Source organism: Prionailurus viverrinus, chromosome C2 (genome assembly GCF_022837055.1).
Source record: "Prionailurus viverrinus isolate Anna chromosome C2, UM_Priviv_1.0, whole genome shotgun sequence".
In the NCBI taxonomy this organism is placed as follows: Eukaryota; Metazoa; Chordata; class Mammalia; order Carnivora; family Felidae; genus Prionailurus; species Prionailurus viverrinus.
The window spans coordinates 29,910,382-29,937,209 of NC_062569.1; the positions used below are offsets into that span (position 1 = coordinate 29,910,382).

Below are 26,828 nucleotides of genomic sequence, written 5' to 3' on the forward strand. Positions count from 1 at the left end.
AACTCTCCATAATTTGATTGCCTATTAACATAAAACTCAACACTCTTCAGAGGAAGTTAACACAATCCAAGAATCTCCTACAACTTATTACAGGTATACTTCATTTTACCATGCTTTACCTTATTATACTTTGCAGATAACTGTTTTTTTACAAATTGAAGGTCTATGGCAATTCTATGTATACCAAGGATATTGGAGCCAATTTTCCAACATTTGCTCACTTTGTATATCTGTGTCATATTTTAATAATTCTCATATTGCAAAATTTTCATTATTATATTTTTATGGCGATCTATGATCAGTGATCTTTGGTGTTACTATTGTAATTGTTTTGGAGTGCCATGAACTGCATGCATATAAGACAGTGAACTTAATAAATGTTGTGTGTATTCTCTGGCTATTCCACAGACTGGCCACTCTTCCATCTCTCTCCCTCTCCTCAGGCCTCCCTGACACAATGATATTGAAATCAGGCCAATTAATAGCCCTACAGTGCCCTCTAAGTGTTTACGTGAAAGGAAGAGTCACATATCTCTCACTTAAAAACTTTTTGTTTTTACATTTATTCATTTTTGAGAGACAGAGAGAGACAGAGCACAAGCGGGGGAGGGGCAGAGAGGGAGACACAGAATCTGAAGCAGGCTCCAGGCTCCAAGCTATCAGCACAGAGACTGACGGGGGCTCGAACCCACAAACCGTGAGATCATGACCCGAGCCGAAGTCGGACGCTCAACTGACTGAGCCACCCAGGCACCCCACATATCTCTTACTTCAAATCAAAACCTAGAAGTGATTAAGCTTAGTGAGGAAGGTATGTCAAAAGTTGACACAGGCCAAAAGCTAGGCCTCTGGCACCAAACAGCCAAGTTGTGAATGCAAAGAAGTTCTTGAAGGAAATTAGAAGTGCTGCTCCAGTGAACATATGGACAATAAGAAAATGAAACAGCCTTACTGCCAATATGGAGGAAGTCTGAGTGGTCTGAATAGAAGATCAAACCAACCACAACGTTCTCTTAAGCCAAAGCCTAGTCCAGAGCAAGGCCCAGACTCTCTTCAATTCTACGAGGGCTGAGAGAGGGAGGAAGCTGCAGAGGAAAAGCTGGAAGCCAGCAGAGGTTGGTTCATGAGGTCTACGGAAAGAAGCTGTCTCCATAACCTAAAAGTGCAAGGTGAAGCAGCAGGTGCTGATAGAGAAGCTGCAGCAAGTGACCCAGGAGATCTGAGATCATTAATGAAGGTGGCTGCAATAAACAACATATTTTCAATGTAGACAAAACAGCTGTATGTTGGAAGAAGATGGCATCTAGGACTTCCATAGCTAGAGAGGAGAAGTCAATGCCTGGCTTCAAAGCTCCAAAAGACATGCTGACTCGGTGAGGGACCAATGCAACTAGTGACTTTAAGTTGAAGCCAGCGCTCATTTACCATTCCAAAAATCCTAGGATCCTGAAGAACTTTGCTAAATCTACTCTGCCTGTGCTCTGTAAATGGAACAACAAAGCCTGGATGACAGCACATCTGTTCACAACACGGTTTACTGAATATTTTAAGTCCACTGTTGACACCTACTGCTCAGAAAAAAGGATCCTTTCAAAATATTACCACTACTCATTGACAATGCATCTGGTTATCCAAGAGTTCTCATAGAGATGTACAAGGAAATTAATGCCGTTTTTGTGCCTGCTAACACAACATCCATCCTGCAGCCCAAGGATCAAGTTGTAATTCTGACTTGTAAGTCTTATTATCTTATTTAAGAAATACATTTTGTAAGGGTATAGCCACCATAGACAGTGATTCTTCTGATGGATCTGGACAAAGTAAATCGAAACCTTCTGGAAAGTATTCACTATGCTAGATGCAATTAATGACATTTGTCATTCAGAAGAGGTCAAAACATAAGTATTAATGAGGAGTTTGGAAGCTGGTTCCAGCACTCATGGATGACATTGAGGGGTTCAAGACTTCAGTGGAGGAGGGAACTGCTGATGTTGTGCAAACAGCGAGAGAACTGGAAGTGGAGCCTGAAGATGGGACTGACTTGCTGCACTCAGGATAAAACTTGAACGGATGAGGACTTGCTTCTTATGAATGAGCAAAGAAAGTGTTTTCTTGAGACGGAATCTATTCCTGGTGATGCCAGGAAGACTGCTGAAATGACAACAAAAGATTTGGAAAACCACATATACTTAGTTGATGAAGCAGAGACCGAGTTCGAGGGGATTGACTACACTCTTGAAAGAAGCTCTACTGTGGGTAAAACACTATCAAACAGCATCACATGCTACAGAGAAATCATTTGTGAAAGGAAGAGTCAACCAACGTGGCAGACTTCGTTGTTGTCTTATTTTAAGAAATTGCCACAGTCATCCCCAGCTTCAGCAATCACCACTATGATTAGTCAGCAGCCACCAACGTTGAGGCAAGACCTTCCACCAGCAAGATTACAACCTGCTGAAAGCTCAGATGATGGTTAGCATTTTACAGCAATAAAGGTTTTTAAACTAAGATATCTACATTATTTTTTTAGAAATAATGTTATTATACACTAATAGACTATAGTATAATATAAATATAACTTTTATGTGAACTGGGAAAGCAAAAAAATTTCTTTTTTTAATGTTTATTTTTGAGAGAGACAGAGGGAGAGAGAGAGAGAGAGAGAGGCAGAGAGAGAGGAAGACACAGAATCCGAAGCAGGCTCCAGGCTCTGAGCTGTCAGCACAGAACGCAACGTGGGGCTCTAGCTCATGAACTGCAAGATCATGACCTAAGCCAAGGTCAGACGCTCAACCGACTGAGCCCCCAGGTGCCCCAAATTTGATTCATTTATTACAATATTCACTCTATTTCAGTGGCCTGGAACCAAACCTGCAGGGACTCTAAGGTATGCCTGTATTCACAATGTCCACTATACAATAAAAAGGTTTAGACATGTGAAGAAGCAGGAAGTTCAAGCCATAATCAAGAAAACAGACCCCTAAATGAGCCAGATGTTGGAATAGCAGAGAATAACTTCAAAATCATTGTTATAAATATGTTAAACATATAAAGGGAAAGACGAATGATGAATTTGAAGAGATACATGGAAATTCTAAAAACAAGAACCAAAACTCTTAACACTACAAAATACAATACCTGGAATGCACTGGATTTGTACAACAGCAGCTAGAACATTGCAAAAGAAAGGTCAGTGAACTTGAGAGGACAAAATAAACTGTTCAAATTGGAGCGCAGAGAAAAAACATACAATAAAAATGAATACAGTCTCCAGAACTTCTAGAACAATATCAAGTGATCTGTTAACATGCAATTGGTGTCTCAAAAAGAGAGTAGACAGAATCAGCAAAGACATTTTTGAAAAATTAATAGCCAGACTTTTCTGCAACTTGATTAGAAACATCAACCTATGGTACCAAGAAGCTCAGCAAACCTAAAACATGAAAAATACAAAGAAAACCACACGTAAGCATGTCATAGTCAAACTGCCAGAACCAAAGATACACAGAAAACTTTGATAGTAGCCAGAGAATGGAAAGACACGTTGAACACAAGGGAATAATGGCAAAAATGATGGCCGATTTCTCCTCAGAAACAATGGAGGACAGAAGACAACGGAAAAGCATCTTTCAAGGAAACAGCATCACCACCACCATCATGTTGGCCTAAAATTCAATAGCCAGTGAAACTTTTGTTCAAAAATGAAGGCAAATCATTTTCAAGTAAGGGGAAGCTGTGATAATTTGTCACCATTGGGCCCTAATTATAAGAAATGCTTTAGGCTAAAGGGAACTTTTACAGAAAGAAATTTGAATCTTTAAAGAATATAAGAGCACCAAAAATGGTAAATCTATGGGTAAATATAAAAACATGTGACTTGCTTTTGCCTCCTATTTGCATCCATATCAGCAATAGTTTATAACATTCTCCCCTGTTTTTCCATCCTCAGCGTGGCTCTCTCTCAGAAAATGGTCTCAAATCTTACTTTACAACATTAGGTATAAACTACTTCAATTCCTTGCATTTAACCCTTAATACAACAACACTGGTAAGCACTGTAACAATGACTAAACATGACTACTTATCATGAGCCAGCTACTGTACAGAGTGCTTTACATGCCTTACTTAATTTAATCCTGATATCTATGTTATGAGTTATGTTCTTTAGTATTTGTATGTCACGCTAAGAAAACTGAGTAAAAGGGGCGCCTGGGTGGCTCAGTCGGTTAAGCATCCGACTTTGGATCAGGTTATAATCTCACAGTTCGTGAGTTTAAGCCCCTTATCGTGCTCACAGTTAGGAGCCTGGAGCTTGCTTCAGATTCTGTATCTCCCTCTCTTTCTTCCCCTCCCTGACTTGTGCTCTGTCTCTCTCTCAAAAAAATAAATAAACATTAAAAAAAATTTTAATAAGAAAACTGAGTAGAAGAGATGTTAAGTTACTTGCCCAGTGTCAACAGCTGGAAGAAGCAGAGCCAGGATTGAAAAGGTTATTTGCAAAGTTGTCTACAAGTGTCCAGCTTTATCCCCACATCCCTCTGGGCTCTGCATGTTTGCTCTTCCTGTTCAAAGCAAGCTTCTGCAGATCCCTGGTTCCTGGCCCCCTCCTCCCAGGTGATGCTCTCTCAGCCATCTCCTTTCTGTATTTTCAACCTTCCATGCTCTGCTCCTTCCTTTTGTCCAAGAAGCATTCTCAAAATTCTCATGTCCCTGTTGCTAAGTGGCTCCCTAGCCATCTGGCATTCTCTCAGCTCTCTTCAAATGGTAGGCTTACTGGAAAAGGACCCCAAACCCAGTCTCCACTTTCTCTCCTCCCACCTCCTACTTGACTAGGGTGGTCCACTTTCTGCCCTCCGCCCACTGAAAGTACACTTGCTACCATTGCCAGGTGCCATTTCATCTCCAAATTGTAAGGACGCTCTTTTTTTTTTTTTTAAGTTTGTTTGTTTATTTATTTATTCATTCAGAGAGAGTAAGCAAGCATGAACAGGAAAGAAACAGAAAGAGAGAGAGAGAGAGAGAGAATGAGAATCCCAAGCAGGCTCCATGCTCAAACTGACCAACTATGAGATCATGACCTGAGCCAAAATCAAGAGTCAGACACTCAACCAACTGAGCCACCTAGACGCCTCTCTAAATTATAAGGACACTGTTGAGCCAATCCCCAATTGATGCACTTGACCCTGATGACCAATCTTCTTCCTGGACACCCTTTCTTCCTTTGCTTTTCATGACATGACTTGTTTCTGGCTTCCCTGCCTCTCTAACTGCTGTTCCTTACTGAACTCTTGCAGGAACTTCTTCCTTTCCCTGTTCCTAAAATGCTGGTGTTCCCTGCTTGTGTCAGGGCACCTCGTTATTCTCACAGCTTCAAATAGGATGTGCCGACAGCTTTCCAATGTACACCCCAGGCCTTACTTTTGTCCTGAGCCCCAGATCCAGGTATCCATTTTACTGTTTACTGTTTACTAGACATCTCACTAGACACGGTGTGTCCCACACGGAGCCCATCATATCCCTCCAAACCAGCTTCTATTTTCCTCCCTCCACAAAAGGCAACTCCACCACTCCAGTGCCGAAGCCTCTGGAAGCCCTCCCGATTCCCTGCTCTTCACCTGCTCTCTCGTTCACTCCCTCACATCAGAAGAATCCTCAAGCTGATGACTTTGCCCCCTGAGCATTTAGTCTCTCCATTCTTACCACCCCCACCAGCACTGCCCCAGTACAGACCTCCAACTTCTTTTATCTGAATAACCTCAACCGTTTCCTGACTGATCTCTCTGCCTTTCAGGCTCTCCCCTTATAACTAGTCTTTCATCCAGCACCAGGCTCTTTCTAAAACATAAATCTGACCACTTCACTCCCCCACTGTCCCTATGAGATAGTCCAATCACTTCAGCTTGGCTTACAAACTGTTCAGGGCCTGCCCCTCACTTTCTCTGGTCTCATTTCCCTTATGTCCAGCTTTTACTTAATCCTTTAGTAGTAATCCTCTGGTCAAGACACCACACACACAAAGTCACTCTGTGTATCTGTGCCTTATCTAATGTTGTTCCTTCCTTTGGAATGCTCTTCCATGTGGTTCAAACCTATTCAGATTCAGTTCCCCTGTAAGTCATGTTCTGCAAGTCATCTTCTGAGCCCTCAGGTTGGCCTCAAGGGCCCCTCATTTAAAAGTTTCTGTATGGAACTGGAAAGATCTCATACCCATCAGTCTCTCCAACTGGCCAGTGATTCAGTGATTTTTCAACATGCAGTGCACAGACGACTTGCTTTACAGCCACATCAGGAGCTTGTTAAACATGCAGATTCCTGAGCCCCCACTCAGACACACAGAATCACAATCTCTGGGGTGTCGCTCAGGGAATCAGAATTCCAGACAAGCCTACAGATAACTCATTTGTGCAGTGAAGTTTGCAAACAACCTCCTAGACTCTGAGCTTGTGCTGTAATCAGTCTGAGGAGGCTGTGGCATCCAGAAGGAGAGGCAGATTCCCTACCTGGGGTGACAGACAGAGGGAGATGCCCATGTATACAGAAGGTGCTATTCATGAGAAAACTAAGGGTCACTCAGAAACCAAGGCCACACACGTGACCTGTGTGGCAGAAGCGGGATTCGAACCCAAGTCTCCCTTACTACAAAGCCTCTACTTGGACTACTCAGCTGTGCTCCCTCTGCTCCCTGAAATCCCTTCATTTCTCAAGCTGTCACTGTGCCCTGAAGCTGTCATTGGGTTTGCGTGGGGGTCAGATCCTGTCTGGCTTCCTATTGTCAGACTCTTTCGGTCATTAGCCATAATAGCTCAGCAGAGCCCACTTAAGAGGAACTTCATTTGCATTTTAACAAGGACAACAAAAGTCAGCTCTCTAAGGATGGAGCAAAAACAAGAACTTTTCAGATGGCTTTGGCTGGGCCTTGGTTACCAGGAAATTTCTAGCTCCTTGGCATCATCTATTTTCCCAGACATGAGGCACAAGCAGTTGGCCCCACAGCACTGCCAGCTGGAGCCCATCTCTCTCAGGCCAGATCTGCAAGGAGAAGTTAGATATGGTCTTCCCTGGGCAGGCCCTTTCTGGAAAATGCCATAAGTAATTAATACTCATTCACTTCCACATCCTCAAATGCCTACTATGTGTTAGTCACTGAGCAGAACAAGCCCTTGTCCCTGCCCATGAGGAGCTGGTCCCTCCCCTGGAATGCTCTTCCACATGGTTAATGCCTAGTCAGAGTTTCAGATTCAGCCCTAAACTTCCAACCTTGTAGAGGAGCTAAGATTATCATACAGAAGTATGGTTTTTGATGGATGCAAAAGACAAGAATAGTGAGAAGGACTCTAAGAGGAGGGGAACCCTGTTTCTAATTGATTTCTTGCAAGCCCTCCAATGATTACTAACTTCCCAGCAGGTGGAAATGGGGGTGTAGTGGAGGATGGGAAGTGTGAGGAAAAAAGCCCAGATGGAGGGAATGGGAGAGTTTGGATTTCCTTTTTTTTTTTTTTTTTTTTCATTTTAGAGAGAGAAAGAGGGAGAATGCTTGTGTGGGAAAGGAACAGAGGAAGAGAGAGAGAAAGAATCTTAAGCAGGTTCCACACTCAGCACAGAGCTCCACACGGGGCTCGATCCCATGACCCTGGAATCATGACCTGAGCTGAAATAAACTGTTGGATGCTCAACTGACTAAGTCACCCAGGTGCCCCAGTTCTGATTTCCTTAACAGCAGAGTCCCTATCAGACCAACCTCTTGCAGATTACTATTATGAACTCTTAACAAAATAAAACAACTATCTGAAAGCACTGGAAAGTAACCAAAAGCAGGCAGAAACTGGAGGGATGTCAACTTTTAAAAAATGGAACAGCCCTGAGTGAGGTCCCCGTTTTTATGACTGAGGGCAGCCCTGGCTGGAGATCAGGGGTGGCTAAAATTTGGCAAGAAACCCACAGTCTTCCTGTCTGAGAAATAAGTCAGATCCCAAAGCTACCTCAATAGCCAGAAAGTGTGAAAAATCCTAAACGTGAGATAGCTACAGGAAGGGCACCCCAAATTCTACAAATTAAAGCTTCCCAAATCTCTGACCAACCCAAGCAGGTGACCAGGAAGGAAGGGCAGGTTTCTGCCAAGCAGTCTACCTAAAACTGAAAACCAAAGCAAACCAAACCAACGAACCTGAAAAGAACTTTAATTTGCTGCCGACCACAGGGAACAGAACAGAGAATCTGGATCCAACCAATACTCTTCCAAAGGGACAAAGAGAATTCACAGTCTTAATCACAATGTGTGGGATAAACCTTAAATCGCTCAGCATATGAAGTAAAAGCCATACTCAAGAAAAAAAAAAAAAGGGAGACCAACCTTGAGGTGACCCAGACACTGAAAGTAGCAAGCGGTTTAATATATGATATATGATATGATATGATATATGATATGATATAATATAGCATAATGCTCAAATATATAAAGAAAAATATGCTCATAATGAAGGCACAGATTTAAAAAATCTCAGCAGAGAAAGAGAAACTAGAAAGAAGAAGCAAACTTAGAACGGAAATTTTTAAATCACTGACGGGCTTAACAAAAGATGAAACAGCAAATCTGAAAACACATCAACAGAAATTATCTGACAGGATAATATGGGGACACCAAGCAAAAAGAACAACTAGCCACCCAGGCAGGACACCCCCTCCCACAAAAGGCCCCAGAAACCTCAGGGACTCCCTGGTACCTGCCACAAGCCACTCTCCCTCTTGAAGGCCAGCACGTGTCACAAAGGTGCGTGTGTGTGTGTGTGTGTGTGTGTGTGTGTGTGTGTGTGTGTGTTGATGGGAACATGTGTATGACTGTGTGGGGTGGACCCATGGACAAGTGAAGACATACACACGTGATGCAGCTACGTATTCATTTGCACGTACAAGTATGTGTATGTGGGTAGGAGTGGGTATACTATGCTTGTGTGGGTGAGTGTGGGGTAGGGAGATAAAGCCCAAATCCATGATATGCACATAGCTCTGGCCATGCCAGAAGGCTAAGAGGCTGAGGTGACCAGGAGGGAAGGGCAGGTTTCTGCCAGCAAACGTAGGCTTCCTTCAATGTCTCCCGGTGCTGACCATGGTCAGTCCCAGAAGATTTGGCATACCACTAGCAAAGTGCCCTACCATCATCAAATGGACCTGGATGGTCACGTGTTGTTTTCAGTGACCTCTGCCAGTGCTTTGGCAAGGTCTGAGTACTCTGATGGGTTCCAAAGAACAATGGATAGGGAGCTTCTCCTCTCTGAAATGGGGATAATCATAGCTTCCTTCAAAGACTGCAGATCACAGGAGTTAGACCACATGAAGGTACCCTGTATAAACAAAAATGAGGACTGACCAACTGACTGGGGGATTTTCAAGAGAAACTGTAGAAACCCACCCCATAGAAGACCCTCCAACATGTTTCTCAGACTGGTTATGTGAAATACATCCCCATGAAGCAATCTACAGGATAAAGGTAAACTATAATCAAGTGTTTCTGAAAAAGGCTGCATGTTCTAGCTCCTAGTGGAGAGCCAGAAAACATACTGGCACAGTAAAGGCTCTGAGAAGTCCTGCACTAAAGAAACATGAATAATTTCATGGAACCCAATGTTCCCAAGCTTCCTTGCTCTAGGAAACTTTGTGTTTATAATCCCTGTTAACTTCCCTTATTAATAAACTAGTGTTCCCAGGGCTTCAGGAAAGGTTAACTGGGTTCTAAAGGAGACCACATCCCTCTTCTAGTTTGTCATGAAGTCTGAGTCAAAGTACTCATTCTCTTGTACTTCATTTCCTTTTACAAGTAAATTTATTCTTGCCTGTAACTACATCATAGGAATGTAAAGAGGATATCAAGACACATGAGCGGCAGACTTGACCTTGGGGGCCCTCCAGCCAGTCCATGATCCCCATGATACCCGCCCTGCTCCTAAGTTGTGCTGCACAAGCCTCCTGTACTGCCTGATGCCCCTCCCAGGAGGCCAGGCTGCACTCTACACTCTGCTATTTATTCCTTTAATAATGTGCTTACAAACAGCACTGCTTATGAAAAATGGCAGGCATTTCATTTTATGAAAACTCTGAGGAATCTTAACAAACACAGACTTCCCAGCCACATCCACATTCATCTTCTTTGGAAGGTGGTATTACACAGTGTCAACAGGGGCTCAGACACAAAGCACAGACTGACAGTACATTACACGCCTCCCTCTGCACAAAAGAGCCATTGGCCCATTGGATCCCCAAAGAAGATGTTTCCTGAGGCACTTGTTGAAATTTTTTTTGCTATGTGCATTTATTATGAAATATAATTTTGCATCCATCCACATTCTGACAAGACACAGTAATAAAGTCTGCAGTGGAAATTTGCATGGTGATTTGCATAAATTGACTCAAGACTCTTCTCGGGAAGAGAAATCACGAAAAGGAGTGTATGTGTGCCTTTTACTAGCCTTGGCCAGGCCTCGGCCCATGGCTGGGGAAGCATCCATAAGTGGCAGAAAGCAGCTGGGCATGACAAGCCCTTGACAATGAAGCTGCTGTTTGTGGTGCTCTGCACCAACCATCAGATGAGAGTAGAGGGTAGACTCATGCAAATTAGCATGCAAATGAGGTTGGCAAAACTTAAGGATTCAGGCTGGCAAGTGGGCGCTGTGGGGGAAGGAGGCGGTAGCCTCTGGAAAACATGCTGGGCAGGGTCTGTCCCTGCCAGCAGCTTGGCAATGAGCTCTGGGGGAGGGGATGCTGACTCGGGAGGCCACAGTGCAGGTACCTGGGTGCTTTTAGTACTTCAGCCTCAAAGTCTACACAGTCCTGGTGGCCACTTCCCTCCCAGTGGAGAGTGGCTTGGGCTTGCCACCACCCAGTTTAAATATCTATCCAGGGGCGCCTGGGTGGCTCAGTCGGTTAAGCATCCGACTTCAGCTCAGGTCACGATCTCATGGTCCGTGAGTTCGAGCCCCGCGTCAGGCTCTGTGCTGACAGCTCAGAGCCTGGAGCCTGTTTCAGATTCTGTGTCTCCCTCTTTCTCTGACCCTCCCCCATTCATGCTCTGTCTCTCTCTGTCTCAAAAATAAATAAATGTTAAAAATAAATAAATAAATAAATAAATAAATAAATATCCATTGCTTTCTTATCTCCTGTGGTCTGGAACATCAAGCAAACAGTATGTACCTTGCAACTTTAAATAAGGGGTTAAATTTCATCAAAATCAGTCAATCCCTTCAAAAGCCATGCAGAGGCCCATAGATATGTGGCCTGATGCTCCCTGGGAGGCTTCCTGAAGGGCCTTGAAAGGATCCAAGTACGAAAGGCCTCTTCTTAACAGGGTGAAAGATGCCCCAAGTGGTGGACTTTTGAGGGTGTCTAAGAGCCATTGAGGGGCATCCTACAAAGTGAACAGGACAGACTACGGACATCTGGGGACAGAGAACCACATCATGAGTCCCTTTAAACTTATGAAACATAGCAGATGCTGCTGATGGACTCACCCACTACCCACTGACCACCTCTTACTCCCTTGTTTGCCTGAAAACTGTAAAAGTGAAATTCTGCTTTCCCAGCCTCTCCAGAGGCTAAGGGTGATCATCGGGTGACCCAATTCTAGCCACAGTCTGCTGGAGGGGAGGGGAGGGGATTCTAGGGAAGCTCTTGCTTTCTTTTTCTGCCTTGAATGCAGAAGTGATGTCTGGAGCAGCAACAGCCAGCCTGCCTGCAGATAAGAACCCACACACCAGAAGGAGGAACAGAGCGATAGCAAGAGCCCGGGAGCTGACAGCATCACTGTGCAGCTGTGCCACCTGAAGTCCCACCATGACTGCTTGCACCTGGAAAACCTCAACCCTTCTTCTGAAGCCACCACTTGTCAGCCTTCTGTACCAGAAGGTGACCACACTGCTAATTCGTACATGCTTCACAAAGGAGAGGGAGAAGAGGGCAGAGGAGAGGAGGGAGGGAATGAAAAGATGTTAGCACAAGGGCAAGTCTGCCCTCAGTCCAGAACCAGATAATTTCCAGAGGAAGCACTTGGACGAATGCTGGTGCCCCAGTGCGTCTCTGAGGGCAGGGGCGTCTCGCCAAGCTACCTGGCATTCAGGGGGATTTTACTACGGAAGACCGTCACCTCACAGGTTGGCCACAGAGCTTGATGTCTGCAAAGATTGAACTCCACACTATTAATGTAATAAAATCATCGTGTTGCTAGAGTTACATGAGGACTAAAGTTCAGTCTTCTGCTAGAAGCACAGAGTCATCTGGCGGAGCTGGCTAGCACTGCCCAGGTGCAAACGCAGGGGTGGTTGGGAGGCCCACAGTTTCCAGCCGGACGCTTTGGTAGCACACTCTTGTTAGCTCCATTCCATCACTATCAACCGAGCTAGTGGCAGGTTGTTGTCTTCCAGGTTTTATCCTGTTCTGCTTCTCTCTATAGTATATCCTAATGCACATCTATGTCAACAGTATTTTTGGCCAATGATTTTCCATCATCTAGACTTTAAGACCAAGGTGAGCTATGGTCTAAATACAAATTAACCTCATTCTTACTGCTAAAATTTGAGGCAACTGGTCTAGGTGATATAGGGGTTAAGTCCTACCCAAATAATTTCCAGGTTAAAAGAAAATGCAACTGGGATGCTGGTCCAGGGTCTATAATCTAAGTGACAGGCCTGGGATTTGAACCCAGGCCTCCTCTGCATGTAGCATCATTTTGAAAGAGAAAGAGAGCTGAGATAGAACGGAACATGCCGAATCCTTTCTCCTTGGTGTGTGACCTCACTCTGACCCCCTCTACCAGGGGCAGAAGAGCCTATCCCTGTCTCCCCCGGCTGCCATACGGAGACATGTGGCATCTTAGATTCTATGGAAAAGGGCCCCTCCTTCTGGTCCTCCACCTCCTTCCCACACTCCAACCCAGAAGACTCATTAGTTCTTAGAGCTTCAGGAATCCAGATTTTGTGCAACCAGTCGAGGGGCTACCTCATGTAACAGTTTCAAACACCTTCACTTGGCTGTTCCATCATTACTTCCCACTTGACTCTTCATTTTGTGTGTGTGTTGATGACACTGATAGTCTTCCAGGGTGTCTGGACAGAAAGCCAGGGCCCACTCAGGCCTCTCCCTCCTCTGTACCCCACAGATCCACTCTGTTCACTCATCCTTTCCACTGCCCTATGGTGTCTCTGTCCTAGGCCCAGGCCCTTCACTCACCTCCCACACAGCCCTGCATAAATGCTCAGTGACGCTCCTCCCTCCCCTGCCCTGCCCTTCCACACACAGCTGCATCCAGGTCTGTGTGCACCCCGCCTACAGCCGTCACCCCTGCCCCAACGCAGTGCTCCACCTGTGTCTCCTACAAACGGATGCCTTTGATCCCATCAGTACCCACAGAAGGAACCCTCAACAGCCCTGTGTTTCCTGCCCCACGAGACCAAGCCCCTCTGAGCATCCAGGGCCTTCCAGTGCCAACCCTCTGGGCCCACTTATCCACAGGGTATGGCAGGCTCAGAGCCTGGAGCCTGTGGTACTTTCAGGGGGCCATGAAAATATTTTCTAACTTTTAAATTTTAATGTCTTTTAAAATCAAGAGAAAAACGAACATAATAATAATAAATATATAATAATGAATCTAGTCTGGATTATGTACAACACTTGCAAAATATAATTTCATATATATACACATTACATACATACACACATACATACATATATATAATGAAGGAAGGAGCAGAGTACCCAGGAAGGCAAAAGGGGAAAGACCCATGAACATCAAAATGCAGCCTGCCAATAATCCATCCAAAGGCCCCACGCTTACCCTCCACTGCAACAAGCAGACCCCCCCCACCACACACATGCAGTGCTGGATGTTACACTCTGGACTTCCACAGACATCATCCTTCCTCTGTGTCACCATCCCTCCCTCCAGTGCAGCTACAGTTAAATCCTCCCGCCCTGTCCTCCAGGAAGCCTTTGGTGCCCACTGATCACTACCTCGTCTGATGGTTCTGAGGCCCAAGGCCAGAAGGACTGGTCCCCAATGGGATCAGAGTGGGAGGTGCCGTAGTGGGTTGAAGAATGCCCCCGCCCCCGACCAAATTCATATCCACCTGGAACTTCAGAATGTGACCTTATTTGGAAATAGGGTCTTTGCAAGATGAAAACTCATCCTGCATTTAGGGTAGGTCCCTAAGTCTAATGACTGGGGTCCCTACAAGAAGAGGAGAGGACACACAGAGACCCCAAGAGGAGAAGGCCACATGAAGATGAAGGCAGAGACTGGGGCTATGCAGCCCCACGGTGAGGAGGTGAGAGGATGAGGAGGTGCAGCCCCAGGGTGAGGAGGTGAAGGGACGAGGAGGCGAGGAGCCCTGCCACCACCAGGAGCCAGGGGATGTAAGGAAGGATTTTCTCCCAGAGCCCTTAGAGGGAGCATGGCTCTGCCACATCTGGATCCTAGACTTCTGGCCTTCAGAATTGTGAGAGAATAAATTCTGTTGTTTAAAACTGCTCGTTTGTGATAATTTGCTATGGCAGCCCCAGGAAATGAATTCAGAGCCCAGAGGGGAGACGAAAGCCTCAGGGCAGAGTGGCCAGGAATGACAGTGCCATCTGGTCTGGTCACTGAGGGGGTAAGGGTTCCTCGGGGCAACCCCGTGGCCTGTGCTGGCACAGTGGACACAGCTGTTCTGTTCCTTCCCCCAGGGGCTCCATGGGATCCTGGGAGTGACCCAGGACAGGCAAACTGCCCAATATTTCAGAAATGGCCCTCCACTCCTGAAGCAGCTGAGTAAGCTCCAGCAGGTCGGGGTCCTCTCCCGGGAGCAGCCCAGTAGGTCAGCGGTCTCCTAACTTGTGCTGTGGTGGGAGATCTAGGGACAGGCCACTGGCTCTGGCCTCGGCTAGGCGTTCATCTCAATCACCTCAGAGATTTAAAAGAATGCTACTGCCTGAGCCAGCTTGTGAAACTCCAGGCCATCTCCCCAGTAGGTGATGCTAATGTACGGCCAAGACAGGGGGCCCATCAGGGTCCTCAAGGGACCTCATGCGAGCCCCTCAGGGCCTCAGGCTTGTTCAGCCCCAGACCAAGGGAGGGCTCACTGCCACCCAGGATGAGATTGAACCCCCTCTGCCCTCCATGCCCCAGCTGAGGGCAGGGCCAGATTCTGCAGCCAGACTGTTTTCTCCTATTGTCCCTCCAACACAGATGAGGTACTTGACAAACATCTGTTGTCAGAATGAGTGAATGGGGGAAGGGAAGGGATGAGACACAGAGCCAGAGGCAGGCAAAAGGATGGGAGGGAGGGACGATTCTGTCCTGGGAACTGAGTGTCTCAGCTAATGGTGGGGGCGGATGGAGAGGATGTTTGGGGGGGTTGGCAGGGAGTGGTCAGGGACAACCAACATTCCCCAGAGCCCTTGAGGATCTTGTCTACTTCCCAAATGTCTCTGCCACCATGTTAAGAAAAACAAAATAAACAGTACCATTTCCCCCTCTCTTTCTCCAGAGAGTTCATTAAAATGGCCTGTGTATGCACAGAATTGGATCCCTGGCCTCCCAGCCTAATTACTATTTTAAAGAGCACTGGGAAAGACATTCTATCTCCTGCAATAACAAAGTCAAAAAAGCTCACCATCAAGAAGGTCTTGCTTCCCTTTGGGCTTTCTCCCCTGCTCACCAAGACATCTGACCTCTGTGGCCTCTCGGCCCGATGGGGTCCGAAAACCAAGCCCTTTCCAAGCCAATTTGGTACCAGTAGGTACTTGACACCAGCTATGGCCAGGTCTTGTGCAGGCCTACAAATGCAGCGGCGGATCTGAGGGATCCTGGCTCCTCAGACTCAGAGCCCGTCCAAGGAGCCAGAGCACATAGGCAGTGAGCTAAAGGAGTCCTGAGGACAACGTGCTAGGGTGGAGGGGGCCGTGGTACAGAACACAGGGAAGGCCCGACCTGCAGGGCAAACATGTGCTCTGAGTCTCAATGAGTCAGAAGAATTTTTCATAGCAGAGACGAGGAGAGGGAAGGTCATTCCAGCAGAGGTGACACCATGAGCCCAAGTGTGGAGGCATGACTATCGCCTAGGTGGGGAGCAGCTAGCAGAGAGGCCTGCTGGACCACAGGATACAGGACTAGCAATAAGCAATACAAGAGGACCCTGGAGACGAAGGAGGAGATTCCAAGAAACTCAAAGGACAGGAGCCTATGATCCATGCCCATGAGAATCACTCTTCACTGCACAGGCCCTGGGGCCGTATCTGCTGCCACCTACTGCCAAGAACAGTAGCCAGCCCAAAGTCCCCTTGTTTTCAATGGGACACCAATAAGAGGCATTATAAATAACTCAGTATTTTTCAAAAATCAATCAAAATAGTATCTGTGAGATTATTCATATCACACACACACACACACACACACACACACACACACACACACGAATACCAAGTCAGACTTCAGAACTGAAGTCTGTTAGAACTGTAATCTCAAACAAAGACTAATGTGGCAGAACTCCCTTATGGGGAGGAGGTCTCTGGCAAGCCTGCAGTAGTACAAAGCCCTGGCCTGGAAAGCACACAGCGAAGACAAAGTGTGGCCAAGATATTCCATAGCCCATGCCCAGGGTTGTGCAGAGTACTCAGGGCCCCTCTCCCAGGGCCTCATCTTCTCACCCTTCAATCAGCTCTTCCCAAGGCCACTGGTTATCTGGTATTTCACACACAGGAGAGAAAAAGACAGGGAATTAGAGGAGGCAGAGAGAGGGGCTGTATTTGAGGCAAAGACGATGATTGGTCCTGAGGGAGGAAGACAGACTACAGAGCAGACACGGAACTGTAATCCACAGTTAGCTATACTCTGCATCCTCTGTAAATCCAGGGAAGGGGGGCCTCTTAGCATAGCACTCCCCAGTTTGTTCTATAAGTGCTTGTCCTCTGAGGACTCAGGAACAAAAGGATTCTGTGATCAAATACGTGCGGAAGATCCTGTACACTATATTCCTGTTAGCAAATCAAAACCATACACTGATGTAGTAAAAGCCCTGAGAAGCCCTGCAGTAGAAAAGTTGACTGAATTCTGTTTACCAGTGCTCCTTAACTTTGTACAAGCACTGACCTTCCCTCCCTACCTTTTCTTCTCAAGTAACACCAGCTAATAATCTCTTGGAACTAGTATCTTACAGAACCCACTGGTTTAGAAGAATATTTGTCTCTTTGTCAAGGAAGAAAGTATCTTTTTTTTTCCTTAAAAAAAATATTTGAAATGATTGAAGTTGGTGCCTTTTGTGAAAAGCTACAGTTGCAAGGGAAATTCATTTCATTTGCACAAACCTCCTGACTCACCAGTAATGCCAGGACAATGAAATGTTACTTACCCCCCCCAGGAGCTCAGTCTTTGGGCCACCTGTGGCCATCTCTAGGCCACCAGTTGACTTCAGCCCACCCTCCATAGACAGGAGCCAAGAGGTCACTCTGTCTGTCTCTTGTCCACATACAGCAGTACAAGCCCATCACACCAGCCTCTCCAAGAAGGAATTGCCTCAGCAACCATGTGTGTGCACGTGCATGTGCATAAGTGTCCAGCAAACATAACCATGCTTGAGACACAAGTTATCCTACTGCTTTCAGTTTCATCTCCCTCATTTTACATCTTGCCTACCCATCCTCCTCTACATGATGACCCTCCAAGTAACCACACACTATAATGATTTAGACCTGCCCACCGGGAGCAAGAGAACAGAGACTGAAATGTGTCCTCTCTGTTTTTAGAAAATGTTTCCTTTACCAAGGTTTGGATTTTCAGAAGGGCTCAGGGTCTTTACTGGGCTGGGGCTTGTGCACAAGTAGGAAGCTCCTCCAAGGCAAAACGGATGCCCAGGGGACCCAGGACCATGCTGCTCTTGGCCAGCATTAGCAAGCCCTGGAGACAGGCCAGCATAGTCTCTAGGTTGCTGTCATGGCTGCAGACATGGTGGGGGAGGCAGGGGAACGCAGGACCTCACCTGGTACGTGTTGTCGAAGCTGTCATACATGAACCGTGTGATCAGAGACGTCTTCCCGACTGCAAAACAACAAGAAGAAAGGGGTTCAGCTGTGGCATGCAAACTAGAATCCTCCAAACACATATCATGTGAAAAAAACAAATAAGGAAACAAAAAAGCCTAGAGGAAGGATGAAATTCAGAAACAGAAGCAGGAGCCAGACCCTCGGAGATGGACCCTAAGGTGAGGTGGCCAAGTCTACACTGGGTAGGTTATAGGGGAATACTTGCCAGCACCAAGCAAGAGGCCTCCCCAGTCTGGAGAATTCTCACCACCCGCATCCAGGTCTTCCCTGACCCCCAAGAGCGCAAGTGAGGCAAGAAGCATATAGAAGAATCAGAGCAAGTATGTGCATAAGACAAGATGCTCCTCTTGCATGGGCCCATGGTCACCTGGAAATACTGCCTTGCCATTGGCCACAGGCTGGGAGGGAGGCATACTCTTTTTTCCCTATTCACTCAGCCTGGGACTAGTAAGGAGGTGGCTTTCCAAGGAACCAGGGTGCAGGGGAAGTAAATGGGCTATCCCCCAGTGTCTCTCAAGGGCAGGACTATTTTTTTGTAGTGTGTGCCTGACAGTCTATCTCCTCACAGAATGTTTAGCATCATTGGATCTTACCAGGTAAATGCTGACGGGACCGCCTTCCATATTTGCAAATGCCCTCTAAGGGGCAGTAAACCCCAAACAAGAGCCACCTACCAGTATGGCTGAGAGAACCCAGGCCATCTCTTGGGAATTCCACAAATGCTAATTTCCCAAACTGTGTGGGGTTTGGCTTCTGACCTAACCCTGTGCAGGTCCCCTGGGGCCTGGCAGTGGCAGAAATGCCTATTGCAGGCAGCATTTCTAATTATCTGGGAGGGGAGGAAGGGTGACGAAGGAACAACTGTTGGGTCAGGCCCAGCATGGAGTGCTTGTCTACACTGTCCCATCAAGTCTCCGCCATGGGCCTGGGAATCTCCGAGGGGGACCGGCCCAGCTGAGCTTGGCTCAGAGGCCCTCCTGCTCTGGACTGCTAGACACAGGCAACCCTGATAGGGAAAGCAAAAGAGCCAGCACCTGAAGGTTGCCCTCTCCCTGACTCTTGCCTCTCCCTGACTCTTGGACAGGATGTCCACAAGGCTGGGCCTGCTGGGGTGGCTGGTCACTGCCCAGATGGAGCAAGGCAGCCCTACTTGGCTCCTCTGGGAAGGGTCATTCTCTGGTTTTGAAGCCTTAGTCATACACCACAGAAGAGATGAGCAACCACCTTCCAAACAGCCAACATTTGTAAGGGAAAGGCCACCATCTTTTAGCCAGGAAGGACATCTGACACACTGTTTGGGGCAAACTGGGATGGCCCCATCTTTGACTCAGAACTGATTAGCTGAATTCCAATCCTAGCTGGGCTGCTGTTTGGCCCTGTCATGTTGAGGTGGTCACCATTCCTCTGGACCTCAGTTCTGCATTTTAAAATGGGTATAATAACCTCAAAGACTTCAAAGGGCAGTGGTAAGAATTAAATAAAAGTGCCAGCCAGGCATACAGGAAATGCTTAAAAGTAGAAGCAGACAGCAGGCAACTGAGATATTGAGACGATTTCCAGAATATCAGATTAAAAAAATACTACCATGGCTACTGGACTGACCTTGCCCATTGTGTCTCTTCATTTGGCCATTTCTGATTTGGATCCTTTGTAACAGAATTATAATTATAAGTAGAACACACTCCTGAGTTCTGTGAGTTGTTGTGGTAAATTATGGAACCTGAGGAGGGTCATGAGGGCCCCTCGAATTTGCAACCTGTTGATCAGAAGTGTGGTGTCCTTGGGGAGTCCACTCGTGGTGGCATCTCAAGTGTGGGGCAGTCTCATTGGGAGCACGCCCTTAAACCAGGGGTCTGATGCCAGCTCTGCCTGGTAGTGCCAGATCCTTTACGAGCTGGCATCAGAATAGCCACATGTCTATTCTGAACCTCTCTGGGGTGAGCAGTAACACACCCACAATCTCTTCTAATCTTACTTGACAACTGTTAGGTATTAATCTGTTAAGTGCTTTCCAATTGCATTAAATCTCCCCTTAACTTTCACATGTAGGTGAGAAGTGGAGGCTTCCCCCATGGAAAGGCCTGGCTGCAAAATACTAAGGGGACCACAGAGCCAGCAAGAGGCAGATGAAATCAAAGAGAACAAAGAGAATGCAGCATCCTCCTTTTCCAAGAGACGGTGGAAAGTTACTGCCTCCCCTGGAAGACGGGGATCCAGGGCTCACTCGCTAGTGACTTCCCTAGGTAGTGACACATCCCATCTCACACCTGGGGGGGAGGGGAGGGGCGAGCATCAGAGAGCAGGATGGAGAGAAGGCAGGAAGATACAGTTCTCTCCCTGCAAGGGGTGTTTCCCCGGGGCAGCTGAGCACACAGGGAAGAGGCTGTGGAATGGCAAAAAGCAACTACTGCCGCAGGAGGTCCTCAGAGGGACTGAGAACTTAGAAATCCCTGCAAGGACTTCGAATGCCAAGCCACCCCATCCCCAGACAATAGCCACTGGCAGTGGATTAGAACTGGCTCACAGGGTGACTTCCAGGTGGAGGAAAGCCCCAAGACAACAAATTGTTTATTGGGGCTGTACAGGAGGAGCGTTTAGGTGTGGGGTCCTGCCGGTCTTTCTGAGTGTTCCCACAACAACCATGATAGCACGTGCCTCCTGTATCTACTGAGTGTATTCCAGGCACATGCCAGGAGCTGTGCCAGGTGCAGATTTACCTGATAACAGTGAGTGAACAAGAGAGACCAGACCCCTACCCACCTCAAGTTTTCAGGAGTTCTGTGCTTGCGGCAACACTGCACGAAGCCCTTAACACGGTTTGGGGGGGGCCTCAACTCTGAAACAGGTGCTCACATCATCCTCATTTTATACAAGGGGAAATGAATTGACAGCCATTTGCTGTCAGGGTCAGACCGAGTGGGACCAGGCTGAGGTAGTCTGACCAGGGAATGAGCTCCTATCCCTGACCCTCCTCAGCATCTTGGGGTCACAATGGGTCTCAGGATTTTTCCAGGTCATTGCTGCCACCACTATGGATGTCATGGAACTCTGGAAATGGCCCCAGCAAGCCCTTTTCCTTGGGACCAGACGGGGGGGGGGGGCGGTTTCTGCACTGAGGCCGTGTTTGACCCAATCTGGAAGGTCAGAAACTGGGAAGTAAGGGGGACAAGGAGGGGATCAGAATGTGAGGGTGGGTGGGCATGAACACCTAGGCCCAGCACCCCAACTGAGGCCTGGACTGAATGAGGGGTTCATTACTGATTTGCTGCAAAGGGGAATAATTTCTTACTATTCCTCTAGGTCTGCCTTTCTCATTTCTCAGAGCAGAAGCTCCCCCACCCTTCCCTGCCTCAGAGCTTCCCCAAGACCACTCATACTCTGTCCACGGGTGCCAGGATAACGTGGCTCAGATCCTCCACAACTGCCCTGGGTGGAAGGTACGGGAACCTGCGAATGGACAGCTTGCACCACCCACCTCCTTGGCCATCCTGTTCTCTCAGTCTTCCCATGAAGGATGGCAAGACAGCTGCAGCCATCACCTGACAGGACACTACCACTGGGCCAAAGCCGGGGGCGGCCTGAGAGGGGCAGCAGCACTGGGCATCCGACCAGCTCCTGCTCTCCACCGGCCCCTGCGGCCTCTGGGAACTGCCCTTGCCTCGCAGCTCTGTTCTCAAGGTCACACTGCCCCATATGCCTTCTGACTGCAGCTCTTGGACACCACTGCAGCAGCAGAGCTTTTTCTGAGGACAAAGATTCAGCTCCACTGGCAGGATTCTATTAAATAAGCAGGTGTATTGTTACTGAGCTCTTCTCTCTGCTCAGGGCTCAGCAACATCTTCTGGTAGTTTAGTCCCATGTGATTAAGCAGGGAGATGCATTTTCAATCTTTCAACCAAATGAGGGTGAGGAAATTCATTACTGAGCATTTGCCAGAGGCTTTAGAAAGAAGGAAACCCTATTACTAGGCTTCTACTTGGTGCCAGACAAGAAATGGGTGCTTAACTTGGGTTCGCTCATTTTATCCTCATTCCAATCCAACGAGTGAGCTATTGTCACCAAGGTCATAGAGCTGGCAAGCACTAGAGCTGGCATACAGACCCAGATCTGACACCACAGTCATGTCTCATGTGCAACACTGTACATGAGACACTGCAGGAGATCACAAAAGGCAGGGAGGGGCCCAGGTGGCTGGGCAGTCGGGAAGACCACAAGGAGGAGGCAGGGCATTCATTCAGCTGTGGAAGGGTGAGGGTGAGAGAGAGTGGGTGTTCCAGGTGGAGGAAACAAAGGCACAGAGGCAGAGACAGAAAGCTCATGACAAGGGGCTGGAGGCAATAAGCCAGGTTACCAGGGGGAGTGGAGGTGTGTCCAGGAGCCATGGGGTAGATACATTCAGAGCCTCTACATCTGAGCTTTGTCACAGAGAAAATGCAGCCCAAATAGTGTGTGAGGAGAGGGGTAAGTGTTCAGGGAAGTTCAAGAACCCACTGCCTGTTCAAGGAAGTTCCATGTGGCCAGTGGGTTGATTTAAACCAAAATCCATCTCTGGGGCCAGCTACGGAGGGAGGGAGCGAAGGGAAGGCATAGACAGGCAAGGCCAGAAGGGCAGGGAACACACCAAGGAGCATGGATTCTCTCCCAAGGGTGGTGGCCATTCCTGAAGGGTCTTAAGTAGACAGGTGGGGGGAGCAAGTGTGGCACTTCCTAACTTCCATGATGGCCCACCACATATTCCCCATCCCACATGCTCTTTTTACCATGTACCACTGATGCTCTGTGTAGGGGCGAAGCCAGGTGAGCCTGTGACTATGGCAGAAATGTCCGTGTGACTCTCAAGGCTAGGTTAGGAAAGGTGGCACAGCTTCTGTCTGGAGCGCTTCCCCTCCCTCACACTCTGAAAGCTGTCTCTTCGGCCCAACGCCATGCTGTGTGGAAACCCATGGCAGCCCACATGAGGGAGGACCACACAGACACCCACCTGACAGCAGCAGACCTGTGGGTGAGTGAGCCTTCCAATGACTCCAGCCCTCACCCTTGGAGCCAGCCACTGATGCCCAGTGAAACAGAAACACAGTTTTCCTGCCAGGATCTGCCCAAACCATAGTTTCCTGAGCAAAGTAAACATTCACATTTCATATGCCACTAAGTCTTGGGGTGGTTTGTTATACCAAGTATGTTATACCCCACACTTGGGGTGGTATGTTATACCTTGTTATACCAAGGTGGCAGTAGGCCACCTTGGCAGGCTACCCACCTCTTTGAAGGCAAGAGATCTGTGCTTTAGGAAGAAAAATTATGCTGCTTTGGGCAGAACGGCTCACAGGGGCCAGACCGGGGGCAGCAGTCCAGTGACGGACAGCAGATCTCAGTTAAAACAGAGGCAGTGACACTGGAGAGAAACAGAGCTGGGGGTGGCAGGATCTAGTGACTGGTCAGATGCAGAGGAGAGCCCCAGATACCTCCCTGCCACCTGGCTTTGTGACCAGCAGATGATGGAGCCATTCCTTAACCCTAAGCAAACTGGATGAGGAGCAAACACCAAGTAAGTAAAATCACCTGGATTCAGGTCATCCATAAAAGCGGTCTTTAAAACTGTCAGGCCAAAGCACAGATATCGGCACTAAATTCAGAAAGGAAACCATTAAAAAAGAACTAATACTAATTTTTCAATCCCATGATTATCTAAGCTTATTTTTCATTATTGCCATGATCATTAAACAGTGATTTTCTTACCTGAGTGTGATTGCTGGCCCATGAGTTTTGCAAGCCTATCTAGATGAGCTCAGTCCCATACACCCTGGAAATTCCACCAGTGCAGTGTAGACTGGATGCTGGCCCTTCACAATTAGCTACCAGCACCCACCTGGACCTCACTCCACCAGCCAGCCTCCCATGGGCTGCAGTCCCCATCTCAGTGGCCGATCCAAATAAATAGCTTTTTGTACATTTGGGTGGCTTCTAGATAGCTGCAGAGGCCTCTCTATGCAGTCAACAAACACCCACTGGGGGCTTACTCTATGCCAGGCCCGTGCTGGGCACAGAATTCACAGCGAGAAAAACAGATGAACCCCTGCTTTTCCCAGCAGCTTTGCTCCAGTGGTGGAGCCATTCAGGTGCAGATACCTAAAGTACGAAGTAACCTGGGAGGGGCTACTGAGAGCCGAGGAAAAGGCAAGGCCGCTCTGCTGGAGAACTGCAATGGTCTCCTAAAGGAGGTGGCTATTTGGGCTGGGTCTTGATTGATGGGGACGAGGCATCAGGGGGAACACAGTCCCCAGGGGAGGGACTGGATGGAGCTAGAGACATGAGCATAGAGCTGCCACGTGAAGCCAAAGTCTCCCAGGGCTCTGGGGTCAGTGCCTATGAGAACTCCTGGGTTTGGCTTGTGCCCAGGCTGAATGATAGTTGAGTGGGCCATAAGCCCCCAGACTCTTGGTCTAACACTGTCTTCCTCCATGAAGGACCCCTCTCCTCCCTGTCATGTCCATGGTAGATGTGGGTGTGGTGGAGAGATTCCGTGAGGGCCAGAAATGGGGCAGAACATGAGGCAGAGCAAAAGAAATTAGCTGGAGAATTTGGAAGGTCTGGAAAGACCTGGCAGAGCATGAACCACCCCCACGGTAGCCTTCTCGAGAATTAAGCCAGAACCTTGGCCTATAATCTTTTCTAGGCCACACATTCACATTTACCGCCCACACCAGCTACAGGACACTGCTGGGCAGACAGTGGGGTTCTGCCTGATCTTCCCTGGGTTCACAGAGCTAGGCCCAGAGTGGGAGGCAGGAAAGACCTGGAAGAAGCCCCTGCCATTTCTAGGCCACCCTGGCAGACCCATCTCTTTGATACCTGTGTTTTTAGGACAGCAGTCCCCAAGCCAGGGAAAGGGATTCTGCATCCTTGGCTCACTGCCAGGCCCAGGTCAGAGACTGTCTGCAGCTGTCTGTCAGAAGTGGTCCTCGGGATTGAAAAGGCAAATCTGCATCCCCAAGGGTGAGGCCAATAATAACCTGTTCCTAGGGTGGGCCCAGCTGACTCAGATATTCTGTCAGCTGAGTTTCCAGAACACAAGTGGGGAAAGCTGTATGAATGCTGGGAAGGGCCTGACTGCTAAAGGGCGCAGTCCTTGCCCTGCAGCTAGGAAGGAGGCAAGGCCATCTAGGCCACTGTCCCTGCTCTGCAGGGGCCTGGGGAGAGGACTCCACTATTCCCTTGAATCCCCCTGCCCATAAGGTCCCCCATTTTGTCCTGACCATGGGATGCACAGCTCCTGGGCCCTATGGTGATGAGAGGAACTGGTGAGACACCAGTTGCATCTGTCTGATCCTTGTTTCCTTCTGTGCTATTTTTACAAAACAGAAAAGCCTGGTCTATCCTTCCTGCAAGGTTGACAAGCCTGGAGGGCTGGGGACCAGGCTTCCCACTCCACACCCGATCCTGCACCCTGTGTTCACAAAGGCAGCTCCAGACCAGGGCTTTGCCAGCTCCTACTGGAGCCCTGAGGGGCCAGCTGGCTCACTGTAGGCTAAATGAGGAAACGTGAAAAATCCCATTTCAAACCGTCCCCCCAAAGACTCAGACAGTAATTAAGAAATATGCAAAGCTCTTCATTGGACACTTTAATTAAGTGTGTTAATTCCCTCTGACAAAGGATGCTCAGCCACCTGGGCCTCACTGAGGGACCCAGGGAAGACAGACAGAGGAGGGAGGAGGAATTGGGAGGAGGGGTCGGCAGGACAGTGCTAGGGGCTGGTCTGGCTGAAGCCCTTCCTCATGCTCCAGTTGGGAACCTGACCTGTTCCTGACCCTCTCACTTTCCCCACTGTCCTCCACCCATCCCTATCCCCTCTGTGCAAACCCAGTGATCTTAGGGAAGTCTGCTCTGAGTCAGGGGCCACAGGGTGTGATCCACTGCCTCCCTCCCCTACCAACATACATCTCAGCTCTGCCACTCAGTAGACTAAGAGGTCACTATTCCAATGAGGTCGGGTTAGATGGTTTTGAAGGCCTGCTTCTACTTTGGAGCTGGTGACAAATGCTAACCAAGCCTGAAATACAGCTGGATGAAAGCACTAACACGGGCTCCTTTCCTGCTTGGCCAGAATCCCTCTGGCCCTTGGGCTTTGCCAACCTTCAAACATTTCATCCCACCCCACAACCACCCCCAAGTGGCCTGGAGTCCTGAGAGCCCAAAATGGGGCTGTGCTATGGCTGTCTACTCTGTAAGGAGGGGCAAGGGGCCCTGGAGCCAGTGAGGGTGCGCTGGCATGGAGGGAGAGTCTGTGCTGTCTGGCATGTGACTGGTTACATACAAGGAGTACCTGCATTTATGACAGCTGGGGTTAACCACCCCCACCTTTTTTCCTCCCAAAGGATTACTGGTTACTTTTGAAAATATAAGTGTTTAAAATAATATTAGGATATCATAGCTATGTATCAATAGCAATACTAAATAGCCTCCCAATCTTTTTGAATACCCCTCCTATGTTTGAGGAGGTCCAAAGCCATCCCCCACCCCAGTATAGGAGCCTCTCTTACAGCCATGTTATAGACATATGACCTAGGCTCTCCCATTGGACCCTCACATGAGACTCCACCAAAAATGACCAACATGAATCTAGGGGGGGCTGGTACCCCCTCTGGGTCTGCATACAGAGGTAGCCCTGATGTGGGTTTGAGCAAGAGCTCTTGCCCATATCCAGCACAGGAACCGTGTCTCCCCCTGGACCAGTCCTGGTGTGACTCAGGCTGGTGCTCTGGGCCTAGCTCTC

At 48.1% G+C, this 26,828-nt stretch overlaps 1 protein-coding gene across 1 annotated transcript in view; it reads right to left on the reverse strand.

Annotated features, from left to right (window-relative positions):
- RAB6B (RAB6B, member RAS oncogene family) overlaps positions 1 to 26,828 on the reverse strand; it is a 58,163-nt gene that overhangs the window by 11,802 nt on the left and 19,533 nt on the right. Inside the window, exon 2 of the mRNA XM_047874778.1 lies at positions 17,994 to 18,052. Within this exon, the coding sequence (XP_047730734.1) occupies positions 17,994 to 18,052 (59 nt within the window). The remainder of the gene's footprint in view (positions 1 to 17,993; positions 18,053 to 26,828) is intronic.